The sequence below is a fragment of the Carassius carassius genome, chromosome 12 (genome assembly GCF_963082965.1).
Source record: "Carassius carassius chromosome 12, fCarCar2.1, whole genome shotgun sequence".
Taxonomy (NCBI): domain Eukaryota; kingdom Metazoa; phylum Chordata; class Actinopteri; order Cypriniformes; family Cyprinidae; genus Carassius; species Carassius carassius.
This window is the reverse complement of record NC_081766.1, coordinates 5,135,220-5,160,570: the sequence shown is the minus strand read 5'-3', so window position 1 is coordinate 5,160,570 and position 25,351 is coordinate 5,135,220. Positions and strand designations below refer to the sequence as shown.

Genomic DNA, 25,351 nt, shown 5'->3' with positions numbered 1-25,351 from the left:
AATGACTCATTCTTCTAAACCAGATATTTTCAATCGTGGATCGAACCGATACACAAATCCAGTCTGGAAAATGTGTCAGCCCCTAGTGAACAACTCACTGATCCATTAAACTTTCGGCCACGTCCGGTGAGAAGAAAACGATATATTATTTAGCCATGATATATAAATACATTTTAGTAAAACGTTTTTAGAGCACGCCACGCTGGGATGTCAGGTGACGTGGTGATGTAACGAATATCTGAAATGAATCGCTTTTATGAACCAGTTCTTTGAAATGAACTGTTCAAAAGAATCAACTCGCGGAAATGACTCGAACTTCTCCTGCCAGCTGTTCGGGGCGCTCTCATCGAGTCAACAAAAGAACCAATGACGCTGTCCATTCTTACACATCACCATTTCCCTCTACCGCTACAATTCACGTCACAGAGGCTCGATGGTCCGAAAAATATAAATACATAAAACAAATATCAATGCAATTTTATATAAATCAAATAAATCAGCCAAATCGATAATGACCGATGGTAACCCAAGTGTGATGTCACGCCAGCATTCAACACGCGCCACCCAGCGTCAGCCAATGGGAGCGCGGAGAAACCGGTCCCTGCCATGACAACGCTTCCATCACTTCCGGCCTGAGAGCGACGGCCGGCGCGAGTCAGTAACCGCAGTATACACAGACCCAGAAAAAATAACAATCAGCGCTCTGTTTTGCCTCGTCAGGCTGTTTCTTTAATAGATTTTACCATTTAAAAAGGATGTTGTGAGTCTAACTGAATCAGTGGCGTCATCTTGGAAGAATAAGGTGAGTGTTTATTGTCTGTTCGGGCTCGTGTGGTGCAGATGCGCGCGGAAAGCGTTGATTTACATGTGTAAGAGACAAACGCGCATAGCAAAGCATCGTGCGTGTTATTAACTTACTCCGGTATGAAGACGGTTTGCATGCTCTGACACCTCGCAAACGGAGGAATGTAGGATATGGATGACATGGCATTAATCTCTTGATACCGATCATCTCTCAGGCCTCTTCTGTTCCCAGCCTGCAATGAAACGCGCATTCATATACAAAATATCTTGTGCTTTTTAGCTATGATCATACACCTCTCTCATTCTCCATACACCTGCATGCACACTAAACACACAGTCTCACATAAACAAACATGACGTTCACATTTCACACCCCATCAGCTAAGATTTTTTGTGTGATGGAAAGGCAGATGCGCATATTTTGTCATGAAGAAGTCTTGCTTGAATGAGGACGCAAATGAGTGTGCTGGTGGCATGGGACTGCAGTTCGTTCTGGGTGATATGGAAGATAGTGGGTTGACATGCTTTGAGATAATCCTGGTGGATTATGTGCTATCAGTTGAAGGCCAGCACTAAGAATAAGTGTCTGCAAATGGAGTGTGTTTGAATGGTGACCATGCAGGTTAGGCACTAGATGACTGGAATTGAACTTAAAGTGTATGATGATGAGGAGGTGTTCTATTGTAAGGCTTTAGCAGGCTAGATTTATGTATGTTAAAGGAACACTGCAATAAAACATACATTTAGTGACATTTTTCATCCACATGCATACATGTCTAACTGTGTTCTTCTGTGTCTGGATATTCTAATGAAGTCCAAAACACACTGGTGCTTAATAATGGCTCGCAATCCGCAATATTGCAACCATTTAAATGGATGCTTCAACCAGAAATGTAATGATTACTCTTTAAGATGATTTTCTTTCCATGCAATGAAAGTCGGTAAGTAAACACTGGTTGTCAAACTACCCAATAACACAATAAAGTGTTTATAAATAATGCGAGAGGGTGAATGGAGACAGTATTTTTGAGAGAACCATTCCATAAAGGAATAGTTCATCCACAAATATGAAAATTCTGTCATTTACTCTCCTTCATGTTGTTCCAAACCCATAAGGCTTTGGTTAATTAAGATATTTTAAATGACACCTAAGAGATTTCTTTCCCTCAGTGGAAAGCAAGATATTAAGCAAGATGCATATTTAATGGCATTTATTTCAGAAACACATTACAAGCAGGAAAAGATGCATCAAGCATGATAACAGTAGAGATGTCAGTGTGATCGTCGTGTTTGTAGAGTGCAAACTCACAGTGATGCTTTATACTGTACCGCCACTGGAAACATGATTTACACACTTAAGATGCATCATAGACTGTGAGTGTTCAAGCATTCAGCAGTTCTTAAGTGTTAATTGATTTGCTTTCTTCATGAATGACCCGGTACAGAAGTGCATGACTAATGACTTCCATTCTCACACCATGAGCACGAGGTGATGGACCAGCCGAACAGGTCCGATCACACCCTTGTTCTTCAAGTGGTGTATAAAGGGGATTATGGGTAATGAATGATGGGGCTCTGATTAGAAATCCTGGTAGGTGTGTACTGAAGATATTCCTGTTCCTTCACTTCTGCAACCGTTGTCTGCGTTTATGTGCGGGGGAGTTTGATCACAAGAGGAAAAGGGAAGAGAACACTTTCCAAGAAAACATTGCTTTCAGTTGAAGCCTCTGTTGTTAGTAATTACTCAACCAAGTCCCCTTTACCGGTTCCTCCTCACCGTGTTAAAGATGACACATTTGTCACTATCCTTTAGTGTGCTCAGTTGTTCACACACAAACATGTTGGTTCTTGTCCGTGCAAAACTCAACATCACAATGCTAGGTTGTTGAGTATAAAGGTAAATCAGTAGCAAAACTCGAGAGGTTGAAGATCTGATTGTGAGAACTTGTCATATTAATATTTGTATTTGTAAGTTAAAATTTACACTCACAGCTCTGATGTGAAAAGCTGAATCTTTCAATTTGCACACACACACAATGATCAAAACACTCGTGTTTTGAATTGGAAGTTGTAGATAAATAGTCACAAATGTGTAGAATGACATTCACACAAAGAAAATGACATACACACATTTTTACGACATATTTACTTTTGCACTTTACTTCAGTTTCACTGCACAACGTCAAGTCGGCACTTACAACCTCTCAGATCTGGAAGTACAAGTTCAAATCCTAGCGCTCTGACTTTTGCTACTCTTTTTGCGGTATTCTGTTGCAAAACTCACTTGTGCACTTGTATATGCAGATGTGAGAGAGCAGAGCTGGGGGCGGGGCTTTGGTGCGAATGAAGACATTTTATTGGTCGATGCCCGACCAATGAACAACGCCAATTGTTTTCACTGAATATCCTTAGCTTTGACAGGATTTTAAGACACTGCATTCATTTTGCCATTCAGGTATTATCTAGTAGACAAATAATGCAACATATTTTATATGTATATCCCACTGCATATTGCAGAGTAAACTCGCATGCTTTGATATCACCGCCACGCGGTCACGTGGTTCATGGAGCTATCAATAGTACTAAACTATACATTCTGTCAATATGCGTGAAATGTACCAATTGGGACAGACAGCAGTTTCATTATATTTGCAGCGATTTCCAGTAACTTGTAACACTTAAAGTGCATTGAATATGCATGGATAACTACGTTGACTAATGACTATGCCTTACAATAGCATTTTATACTGGAAAATGGAACAGCATTATGTTCTCATACTCCTCCTTGGCAGTTAAATGTGACTAAACAATAAAGTGTAACTTTTAACCAATAAAATAACTGTACTACATGTTAACTCAGTCCTGTTTAGTTAATTTGAAGAGATCATGGTACTAAATAATATGCGCAATAATTATGATCCATGAATGACCATTTGAAATATAACATTTTCTAATATGGTTATTATTTATACTACAATAACTGCAGTATTTAGGTTTAAATTCCTGTGCAAAGAGGCACGCTTTAAATTAGAGGCATTTGGTGGCCAGAAAGATAATATTCATATGCAATTCCATTGCTTAAACACTAGATGGCCTTGTTGATGTTTAATAAATACATGTATTTAGCTCTACTAGTTGCTCAAAACAGTATTTCTGGTCATAAGTGCTTATTTTTTCAGGTTTTACTGTTTAATGCACATTTAGACATTATTAAACACTCGATTTTTATTAAAAAAAAAAATAATAATAATGTTGCATTTAAGCGGGGGGGGGGGTTGGAAATCAAACACTTAAAGGAATCATGGTGTTCATTTGTTTCTTTTAATGGCAGCAGTGAATATATTAACTGAACAATTATTTCAATTACATTAAACTAAAAATTGGAAGATTTATTTTTATGTAATTTATCCACAAAGTGTGCAGCTTTTGTCACTGCAGTGTATCTTTCTGGGCTTCTGGAAGAACATTTCCAGAGCCTCTTGATATGGGAAGTCAGAAATGTCTGGCCCATTTATTGAGATCCGCATGCATGCTGCAAGATGGTCTCCTTGCAGCCTATTGCGGATGTTTGTCTTGACCTGCAAATGCATTAACTGTTAAATGTGATAGCTTAACATATAGCTAAAAGCAGCAAATCCTATTGTGAAAAGTTTGTATTACCCTGTTCATGGTTGAAAAGTCCCTTTCACAGTTTACACTACTGACTGGGACCGTCAGAGCAATAGAAGCCAGCAGGCTCATTGTTGGGTACAGGGCACCAAACTCCTCATATTTTGAAGACAGTTCAGACAATATTGCCAGCTGTGTCTTGTTCTAAAAAAAGGTTCAAAATGACATCAGTAACACAGTGTAGTGTTCAAGATAATGTCATGTAAAAATGTCACATTTGTAAGTTACCTTAAGTGGACCTGAGACCACTTGCTCCTTGAAAGAAGCCCATTCTTCAAGGACTGTTCCAAAATCGACACAGGAACAAAACTTCTCTACCAGTATCCTCAGTTTTGTGTGTGCAGTGTCATCAGGGAGTGTAGCTGCTTGTGGACCGAGTATTCCAAATGCAGCCACAACTCCAACCTCACAGAAACGTCTCTCGAGATGGGCAATGAGGCCATCCAAATATGGATCCATCACCTAATCAAACACATGAAACATGTTAGAAAACTATTAGGATAAATAAAACTGTGCAGCAGCTATATTTAATTTAGATCAATAAAGTCAGACAAAAGCCACATAATCATAACCTGTGATTGAAATCGTTGCCAGTACTGCTGTCTGTCTCCTGCATTACCCCCTCTTCTCCCTCTTTCCTGTTCAGCAGAGATGCAGAATGCACCCAGTCCTGAAGGGTCTTCCAAATTTTGGGTCAACTTACTCAGGTGTGAGCCAGGTTGATGACCACCAGAATCTTTTATGCCCTTTATTAAGGCCAGGGTGACTGGTACCTGGAAAAAATAAGCATATTGACTTAAGCATAAAGAATAATTGTGGTACCCTATAAATAAAAATAAATAAATAAGATAAAACATTGAGCTGAGTTATTTAAATTACCTGCTCTTTGATTGCCAGGAACATGACATCCTCCTTTTGAAAGAGCTTAGAGAGGCGTGCCAGGTGAGGGAGCACATCAGCTTGCAGATGAAGGGCGGCAATGAAGCGATAGGTGGCAAGGAATGAATAAAGTCCCTTAGCAGTAGGACATTTGCGGGTCTCTACTTCGTCTGCCAAGGCACCCAGTACAGCAGTTATGTTCCTTAGGAGGTTTTTTACTGCTTCATGTTGGGAGAGCCACCGTGTGTCCTTTACTTGCTAGTCAATGACAGAAAAAAAAACAGTTTAAAAAATGAATATAAATGCAAGTAAAGTATTCATATGTCATTTTCTTTTAGGCATAACTTATTTACCTTCACTTTCAGCTCACACACACCGAGAATCTCTGCAGCGGCTTTCAGAGAAGCAGAGCGGTTTGCACTGTTTCTGAAGTACAGGTGTAACTGTTCCAAATGGTCTCTAAATGTAGCCATGTAAGGCACCTCTTCAGATGCATCCTTACAGGCTAGAGCTAGCCTATGTGCAGCACAGTGGACACTTAGGAGCTGTGGCCATTCCTCTGATAACTGTTTTGCTACTCCATTTTGTCTTCCTATTAAATACATTTGTTTATTAATTTAACAAGGAACAAAATATTGAAAACAGTTTAATTATTTATAAAAAGAAGGTGACACCTGTCATTACAGCAGCACCATCGGTTCCAAGGCCAAAGATTAGGTGTGTCGGTATGCCCTTCGTGTGAACAATATTTTTTAGTGCTGCCACTATTGAATCTGCTTTCCCGTCAGTAAGGCAAATCAGATCCAGGAATTGGCAGAAGACCTTACCCGCATTGTCCAAGTATCTATATGTACTTTTCAATGATCTGTTATTTAAATTTTATTGGTCAATGAAATGTTGTTACACTTTGAGTAGATCTACCTCACATGAATGTCAAGCTGTCTGCACACAGATGCATCTGTGGTCTCATCAATCTCCAAGCCTATGGCTCGTGACTGAGAAATATCTCTCAATATTGGCTTTTCAATGACATTTGCCAGAATTTCAAGCATTTCATCAATTATTCTGTGTGATCTATAGTTGGTGCTTTTGCCAATCTAAAAAAGTGAAAAGATGTTTGACAAGTAAATGCAGTATGAATTCTTTAACTAATTTTATGTAAGAAACGTCCAATTACTTGTCCATATAGGGATCACATAAGACAAATAAGAAATATGGTAAACATTTACAAAAGAAACTTACATTGAGCTTGTCAAAATAGGTGCAGCCCAACAGATTAGCTAGTTGCAGCAAGGCTGGATAGTTGGTGTGGTGGGCTATTTCATGCTTTATTAGCCAGTACAAGCACTTGAATGCCCCCACCACAGCTTCATGTTCCAGGACAACTGTGGGCTCAAATGATGCAAGGACAGTGTTGCCTGAAATTATATGCATCATTTGTAATAAAGAATCAAACATATTATTGATCGAATCATAATAAAATAAAATTACCTGCTATCAAACTTGACTGGCGCTGACAGGCTGTTCTGTGATGCTCAGATGCCATATGTTTGTCAAGTTTGTCCTTTCTGTAGGACTGGCAGGGAGACTCTATAAATGGCCGGGTCTGGTTTCCTCTCACAACCGCTTGTTTATGCTGTCTACATATTCGACAGAACATTCCTAAAACCAAAAAGAAATAATTTCATTTTCATTCTTTATGTGCTATCTATCTATCTATCTATCTATCTATCTATCTATCTATCTATCTATCTATCTATCTATCTATCTATCTATCTCATAATTGGTTGTCTGGGAGCGTAGCTTCGTAAACGTTAAAAAATGGTAACATAAGATATCTCTTTAAAAAAAATAAATTAAACGTATTTAAATATTTTTAAAATTGACTTTTGCAAATAACCTTTGTTAAATTTATAGAAGTATTTGTAAATATTAATGGACCAGAGCTTAAATAGTTTTATTTTTTAACTAACAACTAAAAAAAGATTTATAAATACTCATTCATTGTTCGTTAAGTAAGGGATATGTATAGCAACGCAGCTGTTATAGCAAATAACAACCCCGACATCTCTATAACAACCGCCTCGCTATACAGTACATTATCCCCCTTATTACATGGCCACCTACAAAATAAAAAAATAATTTGACACAAATGATTGATTTAAAAAGGAGTTTATTGATTTAAAAATGATTGTATTGCTTCCGCTAAAGAAAATAGTCCGTTCCGTGTCCATAGCAACGCTCTGTTTTTCATGGCAACGGTGTGTTATACTTCGCAGCGGTCTGTTATCAAGAAATAACAGACCGCATTCTATATTGGAATTCAACCAAGCCATGTAATAATGTTAGTTAATACATTTATATGATAAACAGATTTTAACTTGGCTTTTTTTTTTAGAAGTTTTCTTTTCTATGATGCAGCATATTGGAGAGAATAATCCTGTCAGACGCAGCACTGCTGTGAACGCGCGCTGTTCTGAACGTCATCACGTGCGCAGGACATTCCCATACATTACAACACAGAGCGGCCTGCAAAGCGTATTAAATATCTCTTGTCTTATTTAATCAGCAGATTTACAATGTCCTGACTAAAAACATTTTAAACACACAAATGTAAATAGCAAGCGGCATGTAATTCATTCATATAAATTTTATTGTTAATGAAATTACAGGTTTCAGTTACCCATCATGTATTACCACAATATATTATGAATAAGTTAATTGGCAAGTCATGTGTTAGATGAGAACCCTGCTGTCACATTTATATGTATGTATGTATTTAGTTAGTTACTTACCAAGATCAGTCTTGTACAGCCAAGGGGAGTATTTCCCCTCTGACAGCCAAGCTGGGTCAAAACCTGTCATCCGGTGATGATGACTGGACTTTTGATGATTGTCAGGGGCAGCAGGATGCGCAGCACTTAGACTTGGACTGCTACTCGCAGTAGAGCGAGTGTTGCCATCTTTAAAAAACGCAAATATTTTTGTCTGGTTTAAATCTGGCTGACGCGACATATTTCCCGCCGCGCTGTCCGCTAGTGCTCATCTGTATGTGACGCAAGTGTTTGTTTGTTTGTTTGTGTGTGAGTGAGCGCGCGTGTGTGAGTGAGCGCGTGTGCGAACTAACTCGGATAACTGTAAACGCGCAAAAACAGACAGAAAAGACATAGGCCTACCATCGTGGAAATAAGATAAATAACATATTACTTAAGGGCTATTTAGTTTGTTTAATAAAATAAATTGTAATCTGGCGCTATAAAGAAAATCAAATCAAATTTACTTGACCTTCAAGGGGGGCGGGGCGAGCCGTTAGGGGGGCGGGGCGCCCCCCCTATATAATGGTAGGGGAAACCCTGGGTTGTAAGTGCCGACTTGACGTTGTGCAGCGAAACTGAAGTAAAGTGCAAAAGTAAATATGTCGTAAACGTGTGTATGTAATTTTCTTTGTGTGAATGTCATTCTACACATTTGTGACTATTAATCTACAACTTCCAATTCAAAACGCGAGTGTTTTGATCATTGTCTGTGTGTGCAAATTGAAAGATTCAGCTTTGCACATCAGACCTGTGAGTGTAAATTTTAACTTACAAATACAAATATTAATATGACAAGTTCTCACATTCAGATCTTCAACCTCTCGAGTTTAGCTACTGATTTACCTCCATAGTTGAGTGATCACCAGGGTGATGCTATTTGGTAGCGAAGGTGTCCTGAATGGTTATTTGCACTCTACTCTGCAGTTTCTAACATGTCCTGGCTGGTTAATTATTTCTCTGTTTAAGTCAGTGGGATTTTTTCACTCATAAAGTTTAATAAAGTAAGCATGATTAATTTTACATTTTAAAGCATTACATTTACAGGTATTACATTAATGCATGTGATCTGTATGCAGTGTGCCCTTGAGCAACACACACTCTTTCTTTCAGCTCTGTGTTGTGGCAGACAGTGCAGGTGAGTTTGGATCAGGTTGCTCAGGAGAGATGATATTTAATACCTGAGTTTGACTGACCGCTTCTCAATTGACCATCTAATAACTACCTACTGTGCCTCATTCAAGATTTCACTGTATTACCAGTTGTTACAGTATTTTTGATTAAATAAATGCCACCTTGGTGAACAGCTTCTTTCAGAAACATTAAAAAATATCTTATCTATACATAACCTTTGAACAGTAGTGTATATTAAAAATAATTTTTAAACCAATGTATTCCTGTTGGAAATAAGATGGATACTTTTTATGATTGACAAACCTCATTATGTATATTTCATACTGTTGTCCATCAGAATATTTGTTGATGAATGATTAGGCCTTTACATAGGGGTCAAATCCCTCATATGTTAATGTGCTAATGGTTATGACATAACTGATTTCTGAACGACCTAGTTTTTGCAGCTTAGTTTCTATAAATGGTCTGTGTGGAAAAGGGAGAGAGTTGTGAACGTTAGAGTAATGTCTTCATAATACACGTCTCTTTAGTCTGTGACATTCCTCTGGCCGGAAATGGTTTTCACGTCCATATGCAACTGGTCTCCAGGCAAATATGTCTGGGATTTCTTGGGAGTCAGGGAATGGGGTATCCGTTATTGCTGCTCCATACTCAACCCTTTCACACAGCTTGAGGGGAATGACCTTACCATATGATGTTTATCACAGCAACATTCTGTAGTTTAAAAAGTCTATTTTTCCTCAGGTTGCAATATTGGAATTTCAGTAAGATTAGTAAGAAAAATAATTTACTCACCCTCATGTTGTTGGAAACCTTTGACTTTTCTAGTGGTCGACCGATACGTGTTTTTTGACAGCTGATGCCGATATCTTGGAAAGGAGAGGGGCCGATATGATTAAAAAAAAAAAAAAAAAAAATTATTATTAATATTTAAGAAATTTTAAATCATTTGACAATTAATTAAAAAGTAAATGTGTAAAAGAAACACGCTAATACTTTAGATGACAGTATTTTTCACACAATCATGCTGGATACACTTCACAGGATCTCACAGCTGGATTCAACAAAGTTTGCAAGGTTTGTGAAATTAAATGTTCATTAGTCATTCAAAGATTTGTTTAAATTATATAAATGCATATTTGCTTAATGCTTACGGCAAATGAGAAAGTATTATAATGTTTGCCTTTTTTTTTAGTAATAGGCCTAATATAAAAGTAATCATTATAATACTTTCTGTATACATTAATTCCTTTGTTTAACCTGATTATTAGACAGACTTCTATCCATATTAGACAAAACTGTTAACAACGACGACGAACAAGAGGGAGAGTGTGATTACTGTGTTCGCTCAGGCACTGCCGCTCTCAGCGCCATCAATGTAGAAGTCCCGCCTCTAACACATTGGCCAAGCAGAAAAACTTATTTTTTCGGCCAATGCCAATATTTGAAAAATGCCAAATATTGGCCAATATTTGGCCTTGGAAATATATCAGTTGAGCACTAGACTTTGCTTCTGTGGAACATAAAAGAAGATGATTTGAGAAATGTCAACAATTACAATACGATAGAAGTCAGTCAATGGGCTCAAATCTTGATTGGTTCCCAACAGTTTTTACAATAACTTCTTTTGAGCTCTTTTTTTTCAAAACCCCATAGTTGAATCTTGATTAAATGTTCTGTAAAATGTTAATGTAATCATTTCAGGGTCTCATTTGTTATCATTAAGTTGTATTATATATCATATATTGGCATTTTATGGGCCACCCTGATTTTTAGAAGTTAGGGTTACTGCCTCTGAACCTCTGTTGTGATGGAGTCTACAATTGCAGCTTCAAGGAGAGCAGGTTTCTGCTGAGTAGATGATGATATTTGAGAACGTCTATATCCTGGATTTTCATTTTGATCTTCCTCCAAAGAAATACCAAAGAAATAAAAAGTCTGCAGCTTGTATTTTTCCCAGCAAGAAAATAGGAAAGAGGTTGTTTCCTTCTTTGCTTTTCTTGTACAATAGTGCTGTGTTTGTCTGTAAAGTGTGCATCTTCCCAGAGGGGTTTGGGGGGTTGCACTTGAGAATTATTGACCTATTTCGAACATAATTTTTAAGTTCAACACTGCTTATTCTATCATATTGGCTACTAGTATATCAGATCAGTCTTTATTTGGGGATTTCAGAAATTGGCCAAATATCTCTGTTTGTATTTCATGTTCTAGATCTGCTGGTCCGCCCCCATCTCTCCCCTCAACACACACATGCATTCATAAGCACATCCTCCTCTCAAACAGAACACTGTTTAAGTGTGAGATTCATCCTTCCAGAGCGACAAAGGCTGTCTTGTTTGTCTTCTGACCTCACGGCGTTCACTGTCTGCCAGCCATGCCCAGTTAAATCACATTGACCCCGTCAGAGCCGTGACATAGTGGTTAACACGCATGCTTATATGGGTAGCGTAAGTTTGTGTCTAGATAACATAATTTCTTAAATTGGCCCGTGTTATTTCAACAAATGTTTTAACAACAAAATTACTGGTAAAAACTACTTTACCCATGATTCTGCAAAAATGTTCCACCGATGAGGGAACTGAAATAAGCAAATCCCACCAAAGAACTCTTTAGCGCCCACTCACTCCCATGAAGCACTGTGAATGGCGTGAACACTCTTTGCTGCTTGTATTCCCCCACAGGGAAAGCTCATCCTTATTCCCAAGAGGCTTTGCACACCATCAGAGCAGGAAGCAAGAGTGGAAATAGAAATGGAACAGGAAGTTGGCCTCTTAGCCAGCAGGTTTGACAAAAGGCAGTAGTACGGCCTAAAAGTCCCATCTCTACCTTAAAACACTTCAAGAACGCAGGAGAACTCAGTAAGAGCTTCAGACGAAGAGGAATACTATCACATACTTGGAGGAACGTAAAGAACAGCACAAAGTGAGTGGAGGACAATAATCCAAGCTAAAGCTAGTGTGGTTCTGAGGCCAGTAAATCACTATCTTCTCTTATTTTCTCATCCTCCGATCTCTCGTTTCTCTTTTAGGATGAAGTTGAAGGAGGATATGTCTCCTCTCCTGCTGCAGCTCTTTCGATCGGTGGTCTGGGTTTATTCCGTCATCACGTTCCTGCCCTGGTACCTGCTCACCGGAGCCAGTGAGAGGCAGGCCCGTGCTAAACGGGTCAAAGCACGCTCGGTGAGTACAACAGTAGGAGTAATATATTGATAAGAATAAATATTGTGAAATATTACAATTTAAAAAAACTGTTTTATTGTAATAGGTTTTAAAATGTTTTTTTTTTCCCTGTGATGCAAAGCTGAATTTTCAGCATCATTACTCCAGTCTTCAATGTCACATTTTACAAGAATTACAGCAAAAAGCAGTTTGAATCAAGAATATATATTTTTATGAATATTTGAAAAATTGTACTTGAACATTACCAGTGTGAACGCCATTGACTTCAGTGGATTGAATTAAATCCCTTTGAACACAACTGCTCAAAATGGTCTAAATTTTTGAACCTTACTCATTCAAAACATCATTACTCTGAAATTTGTATTGTAAATGTTAAGTGTTACAGTGTAAGTGAAATGTTAAGTACTGTTAGAGGTCTTTCATGACGCTACATATGATGGAGTGTGAATCTGAGAGGTGCTTGAAATAAAATAAATGGTGCTTTAAAAAGTCCCTGACCCTGCTGTTCATGAAAGAGTGGGAAACCTGATTAATATTTCAATTGTAAAAATGTTTTAACTGACCCCTCACTTTTAACAGTAGTGTACCTCAACACATAATACGTACAAAAGATGATAATTCAACTGAGATTATCATAGTTCATCAGGGATTTGAGTCACTTTCATTAGTGATCAGCATCACTCAATAAAATTGCTGGTTAAAAAAATTATTGAGAGAAACAAATGTGATAAATCAGGTCACAAGCATGTTTGGATTTGGACTTTTTCCCCATCTTGCAATAGTGTTCCCTAACACACATTTTTTCACCCTGCTTATCACACATGTCCAGATCTTTCCCCATGACCTCATTTTGATCTTCCGTCCCGTCAGATAAGCGGGAATCCGGCAGGTTCGTACCGGGCTGTGAACAGCCAGCAGAAGTTGGTGTCCCTGCTGCATGAGGGTGTGGATACTTTGGATAAAGTATTTGAATACGCTGTAGTACACTTCCCTCAAAGAGATTGCCTCGGCACTAGAGAGGTGCTGAGCGAGGAGGATGAGATGCAGCCTAACGGCAAGGTCTTTAAAAAGGTGAGAGAGACACACACACGGACTTTGGAACTTTGTTCACACTGCATGTGATTCTGATTTATTGAATCCAGTCTGCAAATCTAAAAGCATATTCAAATTGCAGTATATCCACATTAGTTGCTATTTTATGATGTAACCATCAACACAATGTCAAGAGACTTTCTTCTTAAATTACATAAAAGAGCAAGCTGTCAGTGGCATGACACGCACAATTTTTGTTTTGATTTTGTTCCAATTGATGAATCTGAATGCTACATGAACGCTAAATAAAGTGTTTTAGTTGAAGTGCGTGTCACAAGTTTCAGATCGGAATTGATTTTTTGTGCACACTGCACAAAACAACCATTCTCCTACACAGTTTCTTTATTTGTTTTAAACAGCAAAATTAATATTAATAATTTGATGACAGTGAGCATGTAAACTGCTGTGCTGCTTATATATATCATGCAGTAAGAACACCCTCCCTGCACCTAAAACCATGTGTATGGATGAGAATCTGAATCAAGGACTGGTGGGATGTTGTCCTGCTCACACTGAGTGAAAGGAGCTTTATATATTTTTTTCAGGGTTTTGAATTCCGGTCCAGATCCAGAGAGAACTCGCTCAAACTCTCTTGAACTTTCTTGGAAGTTCAGTGGCCGTCTCTCTCTGTAAACTGTTTTTAATCTCTGGCCTGTTGTTGTCCAGAACTGTTTACGTGAATCTAAAAAGAAGTCACATGCTGCTGTGAATGCTGCTAGGAATTTTAATACAATGCAGCTCTGCCTCCATATCTCTCTCTCTAGGTGATTCTGGGCGATTATAACTGGCTGTCGTATGAAGACACTTTCCATCTGTGTCAGAGGTTTGGTAGCGGGTTGGCTGCACTGGGCCAGAAGCCTCTTTGTAACATCGCCATTTTCTGCGAGACTCGTGCAGAATGGATCATAGCGGCGCAGGCTTGCTTCATGTACAACTTCCCCTGTGAGCAATTAAATCACAAACACAGAGTATTGTTTGCTGCATTATGCTGACTAGGAGAAAATGCCAGGCCAAGCACTAGCAGCTGTAGTACTAGATGAAAGACCACAACACTGTTTTTTTTTACCATTCAAGCACACACACATGCATGCTGCAGGAAACCTGATTCACACGGTCTCTGGTTTCATCACAGTTCACGTTGAATTAGTGCATCTCAAATCATAGATGCACTATGATGTGTATCTATAATTTAAAAGATTAATATAGTACATCAAAACTATTGGAATAGTTGTTGTTGTTTTTATTGTCCGTCTGTGCATGCTTTTTCCCTGTTGGGAATTACAGAAGAGAAGGTCAATAACAGTCATTTTACTGTTACTGAAATTAAAGTGATTATTATTGTTATTATCAAAAACTTGGCTTTTTATTTTACAATAAAATTTGACTGAATTTGTAATTTATTTTATCTTAATTTTAACATTTAAAAACAATAAAATAATTTATTATTATTGAATACTTTTTATTTTACAGTACACATTTAAAGAAATGGCAATATATTGTTTTGATATGTTTTATACTGCTATAATAATTTATTATTATTATTATTATTATTATTTAAAGAATTTGGGGTTTCTTGATTTTTTTTGAAAATACTCAGCTTTTTATTTTACAGTACAGTTTTATTGAAAGAGTAATTGTTTATTGATTTGTTAAGGTTTTAACATTCAAACGAAATAATATATTAATATTATTAATTATTGTTATTATTATTCTATTCCCTACTTTATTTTACAGTACAATTTAATTGAAATACTACTATTTTTATTGATTTGTTTTCATTTAAATAAAAAATATTTTTGTACTGTTATTCATTATATGAATACTGTCTTATGTAGAAATATGAACATTTGTGTGTGGCCTCTTTCTCTTTCCGTCACTCTTTTATATTTAACGGCAGAGTTATAAATCTAAATCGAACTGATTTTCTTTCTCTTGGTTTTAGTGGTGACTCTATACTCTACACTGGGAGGAGCAGCTATAGCTCATGGTCTAAATGAGACTGAGGTTACACACATCATCACCAGCAAAGACCTGCTGCAGAGCCGCCTCAAGGTGAAACTCCACACATGCCATATATAAGACTTACGACACGCCAGAGGGCCATCAGCCATCAAGAGCTACTGTCACTCATGATCTGAATCATTTGCTCTCTCTCTCTCTCAGGCAATTCTGATGGATGTGCCCAGACTGAAGCACATTATAGTGGTTGATAAGAAGCCAAAGAGTTTGCCTGATCTCCCCAGAGGCATCCTGGTACACAACATGGCTGCTGTGCAAGAACTGGGAGCCAAACCTGAAAATAGTAAGTCTCAAGTGGCATGCTGCTTTATTTGAAATGTTTACATGCATACTGTCATATTTGCATATGGTTTCACATACTACTTTTAGTTTATAGCATGTACCAAACATAGTCTCGGGTTCCCAAAAACAGACAGGCTCTGGCTTGTCGACGATAAAAACAGCATCTTTTGTTATGTTTTGAAGGGTACTAACACAATAAGGACCGAAAGAGATTTAAACACAGTTTGTTGGGAAAGAACGACAGCAAGATCTTCCTGTCAGATGAAAAGAAGAGTTTTGAGGGCATGTTGAGAGCCTACACGCACAGCCTTTGTGTCAGATTTGAGCAAGTGTTTAGAAAAGCCCTCTGGAGATACGAGAGGGAGATGTTATCACTATTAGAGCAGGTTTTCTCTGTTTCTAAAAGACGTTAGACATTTCACAGGAGCATTAGACCTTTGTTGTTATGTGTTGCCTGTCTAGCGCTCACACATTTGAGACCGCGGGATGAATGGGAAAAAAGATAAAAAGATAAATGGTGTTCTTTTGAACTTTATATTCATCAGAAAATCCAGAAAGGAATGAGCACAGTTTCCTCGAAAATATTAAGCAGCACAACTGTTTTCAACATTGGTAATAATAAGAAAAGTTTCATATTAGAATGATTTCTGAAGGATAATGTGACATGACAAAAAATTGCTTAAATTTATATTACATTTTAAAATATGAAAATAATAAACGGTTACTTCAAATTTTTATAACATTTCACAGTATTGCAGTTTTTAACTGTTATTTTTGATTGAATAAACACAGCCTTGGTGAACATATATTTATATAAACTAATAAAAATAAAAATGTATAGTTGACTTAAATATTAATTTATTAATATAAATATTAGATTAAATATTAATTCATATTAAGTGATTTTAAACAAAAAATTTTATTGTTTCATTTTTTTTTATGTTTATTAGACTAGAGCACATTCACATTAGCCTGGGCAGATGTCTGACATTTATTTTCGACTGAAAGGTTAATGCAATGCAATGCAAAAAAAAGTTAGTTTTTTCTCCTTCAAAGTAGTTATTTCAGAGCACTTCTGTCTGGAACAACACAACAGCATGACTGCCTGCCCCTGACGAAGGGCTGTGAATGTGTGCTTCTCTGTGTACAGTAATGGTGTCCCGCAGACAGCCTGTCCCGACTGACATCGCAGTGATCATGTACACCAGCGGCTCTACAGGCATTCCTAAAGGAGTCATGATCTCCCATAGCAACATCATCGCTGGCATCGCCGGCATGGCTGAACGCATTCCTAACCTGAAGTGAGTTTCTCTTGAAACACGCTCCTGTCTCACTGTCTCTCTATCACTCGATCTGTCTTTCTTTTTCATATTTTCGATTTTTCTTTTATGCCAAAAATCATTGGGTTATTAAGTAAAGACCATATTCCATAAAGATATTTTGTACATTTCCTACCATAAATATATCAAATCTTAATTTTTTGATTAGTAAAATGCATTGCTAAGGACTTCATCTGGACAACTTCAAAGGCAAATTTTTCAATATTTTGAATTTTTTGCACCCTCCGATTCTAGATTTTCAAATAGTTGTATCTCGGCCAAATATTGTCCGATCCTAACAAACCATACATCAATGGAGAGGTTAATCATATATGGAAGCCTGTTTCTGCTATTTAAAAAAGGTAATTGCACCTTTTTTATCAATTTTGACTTTTTATCTTGCAATTCTGAATTGTGATTTATAAACTCACAATTGCAAGTTGTAGTCAAAATTGTGAGATATAAACTCGCAATTCTGAGGAAAAAGTCACAATTGCAAGATATAAATTTGCAATTTTGAGAAAAAAGTCACAATTGCAAGATAAAAATTTGCAATTCTGAGAAAAAAAAAAAGAATTGTCCGTTTATATAATTTTGACCCTCTCGGAATTGCAATTTTATTTGCAATACTGACTTTATAACTCGAAACTCAAAACTGAATTTATATCATGCAATTCTAAAAAAAAAAAAAAAAGTCTGAACTGCGAGTTTATATCTCACAATTCTGAGAAAAAACTCTGAAAGTTTGTATTATACAATTGCGAGAAAAAAGTCAGAATTGTCAGATTAAAATTTGCAATTACAATTACCTTTATTCAGTGGTGGAAATGGGCTTCTATAGCGATATTAATTAATTGTTAATCAAAAAAGTTACCTAGGAAGCAAACCTGTTTGAGGTTTTTGTTTGTTTGTTGAAAGAAATAACAAAAATATTAAGCAGCACAATTGTTTTCAACATTGATAAGAAGAAGAAATCAGCATATTAGAATGATTTCTGAAGGATCATGTGACACTAAAGACTTGAGAAATGATGCTGAAAATTCAGCTTTGCATCACAGGAACAAATTCTATTTTAAAATATAACAAAATAGAAAACAATTATTTTACATTTTTAATAATATTTCATAATATCATTGTTTTACTGTATTTTCGATCAAATAATTGGAGCCTTGGTAACATAAACATTTCTAAACAAAATGTTTACATTTCTAAATTCTCATGAAACGTTGAACCACTTTTGATCATACTGAAATGTATTGCTGAAAAGTTCATGCATGTTTTGATAATTTCTTATTAAAGTAAGTTATAATAAAATTACCTATTTATAGACATTGCATTTAGAAACTGCATCATTTTTATGTTTTCTGTCCGAAATGAAATCGTCCATCAAATCGTCCGAAATGTTTGTTTAGATGTTGATAAAGGATTTTCTGTTAGTACTCTTTCTGTTTATTGTGGCAGCGAGAATGACACCTACATTGGGTACCTGCCTCTTGCTCATGTCCTGGAGCTCAGCGCTGAGCTGGTGTGTGTGTCACATGGCTGCCGGATTGGATATTCGTCACCTCAGACTCTTGCTGACCAGGTACAAACACACACACACACACATGAGTCATGCTATTGTGGCGTCATTACCATGTCAAGCGCTTTTACAATCTCTCAGTCCTTCAGATTGCCAAAGCATTTGTATCATGACTGCAGACAATGATAACACAGCCCTATATCTTGAAGAGAAAAAGATCTCCCAATACTTTGTCCTTTCTCCCACAGTCATCTAAAATTAAAAAGGGCAGCAAAGGAGACACCAGTATGCTCAGACCAACACTGATGGCAGCCGTACCTGTAAGAAACCTCACGTTCACACAAACACACAGTTACATATACAGTTGCATCTCAATAAATTAGAATGTCGTGGAAAAGTTCATTTATTTCAGTAATTCAACTCAAATTGTGAAACTCGTGTATTAAATAAATTCAATGCACACAGACTGAAGTAGTTTAAGCCTTTAGTTCTTTTAATTGTGATGATTTAGACTTTTTTTTTTTTTTAGATGCACCTATAGATCGATGTGAAGTATTTCTCTCTCATTATGTCCATGTTTAGGAGATTATGGACCGTATCTATAAGAATGTGATGACTAAAGTTGAAGAGATGAGCAGCGTGCAGAAAACTCTCTTTGTTCTGGCATACAACTACAAGATGGAGCAGATTTCCAAAGGATACAACACGCCGCTCTGTGACAGGTATACTGAATGCTGCTTATTAGCACATTAGCTAAATGATTTCATCTAAAACTCACTGGGTTTGTCCGGAAGCCGTTCTGTTTTCTCTGTTACAATTCAAATGTAAAATCTCATCTTTGTTCTGCAGGCTTGTGTTCAGGAAGGTTCGCTCGTTGCTGGGTGGTAACATGCGTGTACTGTTGTCTGGCGGAGCTCCTTTATCTGCAGCTACTCAGCGTTTTATGAATATCTGCTTCTGCTGTCCTGTGGGACAGGGCTACGGCCTCACGGAGACCTGTGGAGCCGGGACCATCAGCGATTGTAAGCCTGAGATTCACTGAGTAAAACTAGGTCCAGCGTTTTTATTATAAAGTAAAACTAAAATGAAATGATTCAGTCTATTCTTGGCTTTTTAGTTGTTTTATTAGCAGTGCTTCATTTTATGACTGAATATTAAATGAACATTTGACTTTATGGTAATGTACACCTGTCTTTAAAGGTGCTTTTGTTTAGTTGAGTTTTTTTTTTAAGAAATGAAAATCATTAAAAGCAATTTAAAAGCATTAAAACTATTTTCCACAAGAATGATTTCTGAGGATCATGTGACACTGAAGACTGGAGTTATGGCTGTTGAAAATTAAGCTTTGGGTCACCGGAAACTACATTTGAAAATGTATTGAAACAGAAAATGGTTATTTTAAATTGTAAGTATTTCACAGTGTCCATTATTTTACAAGACCGGTGTTTTTATTGTAAAATGAAATTAAAACTATCTTTTCAGTAATTGAAATAACACTGAAAATGTAACACATAAAATATTTTAAATATACAAATATTTGAATATAAATCATTTAGTATTAATAGTACTAAAACTGAAAAAAGCCAAACAGAAATATTGATTCATAACTAATTAAAAGGACAAGAACATTTAAAGAACAGAAAAAATAAAATGCAATTCAAGCTATTAATAAAAACTATAGTAGTATATAAATAATACTAATGCTGGTTATAATGTGACTAAAAGTTCAGTATTTTACAGGAAAGTAGTTCTAGAGTTAAAAGGAACTCTTAATCAAGTTAGTACTTTAACTTGAGGGTGTTTATTCTAATATTTAATTCGTTTAAAATAATTGAGTAAATTTTTTTTTTTTTTTACATATGTCATCATGTTCTGCTCTGAAATATTTCTTTGGCTAGAAATTGCTCGTTGAGTGGAGTCTTTTTTTTATATTTTTTTGAATCTAGCAATCATAAATGACTAGGCAAAAGTTATGGGAATATATGAGTCAACAGGTATGGGGACCTTGTGATTATTATATGAAATTGGTGCTAACACTGTGTGTGTTTGTCTAGTGGCCGATTACAGCACTGGACGTGTTGGAGCTCCTCTGGTGTGTTCAGAGTTCATGCTGAAGGACTGGGAGGAAGGCGAGTTTGGCTTTTCTACCATCAACACTTATGTTGGTGTTCATTGCCTGCTATTGGTTTTTCTTTTTCATAATTAAAGTATGATGAGAATTGAAATATTATTAAATAATGTCCTTTATTTTTTTTGGCCATAGGTGGCTATTTCAGCAAAGATAAACCAAACCCACGAGGAGAGATTCTGATTGGTGGTCCCAACGTCACCATGGGTTACTATAAAAATGAGCAGAAGAACCGAGAGGATTTCTTTGTGGATGTGAACGGCCAGCGCTGGTTCTGCACTGGAGACATCGGAGAATTTCACCCTGATGGCTGCCTCAAGATTATCGGTGTGGAGAGACAAAATATCAAAGCTATCTAAAATGATAGTTCCCCCAAAAATGAAAATTCTGTCGTCATTTAAGCACCCTCCATTTGTTCCAAACCTGTATAAGTTTGTTTCTTCTGTTGAACACAGAAAAAGACATTTTGAACCAAAAAGTTGACCATAATGTGGAAGTCAATGGCTGCCATCAGTTGTTACGTACAGGTGTGGAACTACTTGATGGTGTTTAAATGATGACACGATTGTCAGTTTTGGGTGAACTATCCCTTTAAGAGTTATCATAGTAATTTCTACCTATGTTTCTCTAACTGGTTGTGGTATGTGTGTGTAGATCGTAAGAAGGACCTGGTGAAGTTGCGAGCTGGTGAATATGTGTCTTTGGGCAAAGTGGAGGCTGTGCTCAAAAACTGCTCGCTCATTGACAACATCTGTGCTTATGCCAACAGGTGAGTGCAAATACACACGGGCACACAAGAAACATGCACTCATGAATGTTGTATTGTGCTATAGATGAGATGTATAAATCTTTCCTTCTCTTTACACAGTGAGGAGTCTTATGTGATTGGGTTTGTGGTGCCCAATCAGAAACAGTTAACTGCCCTTGCTGAGCAGAAGCGCATCAGAGGATCATGGGAAGAGATCTGCAACCATGCAGAGATGGAGAAAGAGGTTTTAGGTATCATCACAGACGCAGCTATAACAGGTCTGTCAACAGAATAACCGTTGTCTCTGTTTTGGTTTTTATAATTGGCCACAGCTTTTTGATGTATGTATGTATGTACTTGTAGCTTAGCGAGCTACAGTTCCCAAAACCATAAGGCTCTGAATGTTAAATCAAATTTCCGTTCTGATTCACAGGTAAACTGGAGCGCTTTGAGATCCCAAAGAAAATCCGTCTAAGTGCCGAACCCTGGACGCCCGAGACAGGCCTGGTTACTGACGCCTTCAAACTCAAACGCAAGGAACTAAAAACACACTATCAGGACGATATCGAGAGGATGTACGGCGGCAAGTGAATGAAGCCAGGCGGTGTTGTGTGGTGGTGGTGGTGGGGGAGGGAGGGAGGGGGGTTTAGGACACACCATATACCACAATGCCTATATATGAAAAAAACGCCCCACAATCCTCTGCCTTCCTGCTCCTGCCCTGTGATGCTTTGCAATCCAAACAGGGACTTTTCAGTCAGTTATGGATTGATGAGAGGGAACGGAGCGACCTGCTATGGTAGGCACTAAATAACGCACTTTTTTTCTCATACGATTCACAAGAGTGAGTACTAAAAGACAGACAACACAACCTACAGACTGTGAGACTTTTGGACCCCACCCACTTGCTTCTCTCTGATTGGCTCTCTTGGATAGACACGCCCCCTCACCCCACCCCCACATTGTTCAGCAGGCAGATGCGCTTGATCTGATCTGAAATCTCATCAAGAGTCTATGCAGGGAAACGTTTTGTAATTTGGCTGTGTTTTTTGTTGCTTTTTTTGTTAACTTTGTTCTTTTTTTTCAAAGACTTGTTTTGGTCTGAAACAGCTTCAAGATTTGGATCTGTATTGATAGCTTCTCTTAACTGTATCTGTTACAATGTTACTTTTTCTGGAACTTTGGCGTTTGTAATTGACATTTTGTTACTTTGAACTTCTGTTGTTTACCTGTATCCAAAGGCTGTTACTGTTGCCCTGAGTGAAATGAACAATGTATTGTAGGTACTAGTGCACACTGAGGACCATGTACCTAGAAAGAAACCTAACAATCCAGACCAAGAGAGACCAGTATTACACCAGATATCTGTTCTGGTGTAACAAAAGCTGTTATGGATGGCAGTCTTAAGTCAGAGACGTGCTCTAATACTACAGAAAGCTTATACTGATGTTGCAGAAAGGTTTTTTTTTTTTTTTTTTTTTTTGTCAGGGTGACTTTAACAATAATCCAGACATGCTCCAAATTGTGCATTTCTATGTCAGTGAGTTGGCGTCAGGTATGCATCTGAAAGATTCACTCCTCGTTCCTCTCTGCTCTCCCACATTCCTTTACTCACAGCTACAGGGTTTGCCGAAGAATCATATGGGATGTATTGCTCCATACTTACAGCATATATTTCTTTGAACTCTGTTTTTGTCTGAATTTGTAAAGTCTTTAAACATATTCCTTTGTGTTGCGTGGATGTTTTGCAAGGGAGAAAGTGTTGCCGTTGAGTAGTTTGGGTACCTATTTGTTTCTTTTTAATTATATTGTGATATTGTCATTGTATGAAATTATTAGTGACTTTAACAAAGAGGAAGATTATGAATTTGAATGTGCAATAGTATTCTGAGATCCAACAAATGAAATGCACAGTCCAGTTTCAAGAGCATGAATGTCTTCAGCCTCTTCAATGTAACGGAAGAGACACATTTATTCTGCTTCCGACTGTTCAGATCACTTCCATCATTCGACAACTGATGCATTATGATTCGAATTTGACTTTGCATGATTCAGGAGATGTAAACCAAACAAATAAGCTTCGGATAAGAACATGTTGTATCGCTGACATTGATAAATGCGGCATTTGCAAAAACGGGGCAAAGGTTTCTAAATCCATATCTTTTTTTTTTCATTATTTATATGAAAAAATGTAGGGTTTTTAGCACAACATTTTCTAGATGAAAAGGTCAGAAGATTTGTTTTATGTTTTCTCGATTGCTTTAGATTAATCTTTGGTTCTAGAAACACTCCAGCTTTGCCGTCACAACGTGATGCTCTTTGCTGAAAGTACTTTGTTTGTGTTTGTTTGTTATAGTTTTTGTTTGTCCTAAAAGGAACTGAAGGCAAATGGTGTTCCTAAACTAGACAAGTCTGCCTTTCTTGTGCTCAATGGAGGATATCGATTGCCTTTTTTACACATTGGAAATTAAAAGTGGTTTATAGGATATTTTACTTCTGATCATTTATTTCTGTCTTCGAATTCAGGGAGTGACACATCCCCTCTCAGAGCTGCTGTACCGCTCACCTTGATTGTGCTTCATTTACATCATGCGATGTCATTTGTTCCAGCTTCAAGCATCTGGCCAATCAGCTGATAGTCTAGAGAGAGCTCCACCTTCTTTTCGATTTTCTGAGCCTAACTGTAATCTGATCGATGTATTCACCTGTCAGTCATGTCTTTGGCAACAGTTAACCGAATTTAATCACAAGGTTCGGCCTGTAGAACGCTTATGCCGTCAACAAGTCTGTGTTTAACCGTATCCTTCTTTACGTTCTTGATGTCCTTGATGTTTAATGGCTACAACACAAGCCTACTGAGCTTTCTAGACACACAAAGAGGATGTTTGGTGGATGAATTCTCTCTCCTTCTGTCACCCGCTCTGTAAATATGACTTTTATGTCAGAAATTCATAAAGGTAGTTGCATTTAGTAGATGTACAAATGTAATATCTCCATTAAATATGTTTAATCTTTCTTACTGACCAGGTTTGGGGTATTGTCTCCTATTGTGTGAGTGGTTACTGTCTTACGAAAAGCCGGTAAAAGCAAACAACTCCTTTATTTATTTGTAATCTGGTTTTGAAACCATGTTATGAGGAATAAAGTTTTGTGAATTACAAGGCGTACATTTTTGAGTATTATTGATTTGTGCCTTTATTTTCAGAAAATGTTCTGAAAACTTCTGCTTTGGAAAAAATAAGGGAATCTATAAGGGTTTTCAATTTCATAATAGTGATCAAAGGTCATATTTATGATTTAAAATAATTGTATCTATCTGAAGTTGTGTATAATTAATTTAGAGAATAACTAAGTATTTCAATGTAATATTTAGTTTAATATTAAGGTGGATCTCATAACTGTTATTCACCAGTAGATGTCAGCATCAGATAATTTACCCTATAGAGAGAATCACACTAAAGTCTACTGTACCTTTAGCATTGTAATGTCAAATAATATTAATGATTATTTTTCTATAATAATACGCTTGAATGTTCCTAATTACAACTTGGAAGACTAGCCCTTGATGACTTCAATTTGTAGTTATTTATTTATTTTTTTAAGTAAACATTTTTACAAGTAATATTACTGAAGATTAGCCATATTCTAGAGTTAAATTTAACATAAAAAAATCTAAATTGATACCATATACTTTGTATTGTCAAATAATAATTATTATTATTTTAATATAATAATGTGCTTGAATGTTCCTTATCACAACTCG

At 37.0% G+C, this 25,351-nt stretch overlaps 2 protein-coding genes across 2 annotated transcripts in view; both read left to right on the top strand.

Annotated features, from left to right (window-relative positions):
• LOC132154536 (secretogranin-2b-like) overlaps nucleotides 1-25,351 on the top strand; it is a 209,893-nt gene that overhangs the window by 163,612 nt on the left and 20,930 nt on the right. The window lies entirely within an intron of this gene.
• Nucleotides 560-24,749, top strand: LOC132154517 (fatty acid CoA ligase Acsl3-like). Its single transcript, XM_059563095.1, has 17 exons — nucleotides 560-802; nucleotides 11,981-12,221; nucleotides 12,328-12,478; nucleotides 13,349-13,549; nucleotides 14,335-14,512; nucleotides 15,513-15,622; nucleotides 15,734-15,872; nucleotides 17,022-17,172; nucleotides 18,652-18,775; nucleotides 18,961-19,032; nucleotides 19,295-19,434; nucleotides 19,562-19,734; nucleotides 20,767-20,841; nucleotides 20,976-21,167; nucleotides 21,495-21,609; nucleotides 21,709-21,866; nucleotides 22,022-24,749. The coding sequence occupies exons 3-17, from the start codon at nucleotides 12,329-12,331 to the stop codon at nucleotides 22,177-22,179; spliced, it is 2,136 nt and encodes a 711-aa protein (XP_059419078.1). The 5' UTR covers nucleotides 560-802; nucleotides 11,981-12,221; nucleotide 12,328; the 3' UTR covers nucleotides 22,180-24,749.

Bases quoted from the DNA above. Each gene is read 5' to 3' on its own strand.
- LOC132154517 (XM_059563095.1), top strand. From the start codon at position 12,329: ATGAAGTTGAAGGAGGATATGTCTCCTCTCCTGCTGCAGCTCTTTCGA. The intron at 12,479-13,348 runs GTGAGTACAACA...CCGTCCCGTCAG, and splicing joins AACGGGTCAAAGCACGCTCG to ATAAGCGGGAATCCGGCAGG. The intron at 19,735-20,766 runs GTAAGCCTGAGA...GTGTTTGTCTAG, and splicing joins AGCCGGGACCATCAGCGATT to TGGCCGATTACAGCACTGGA.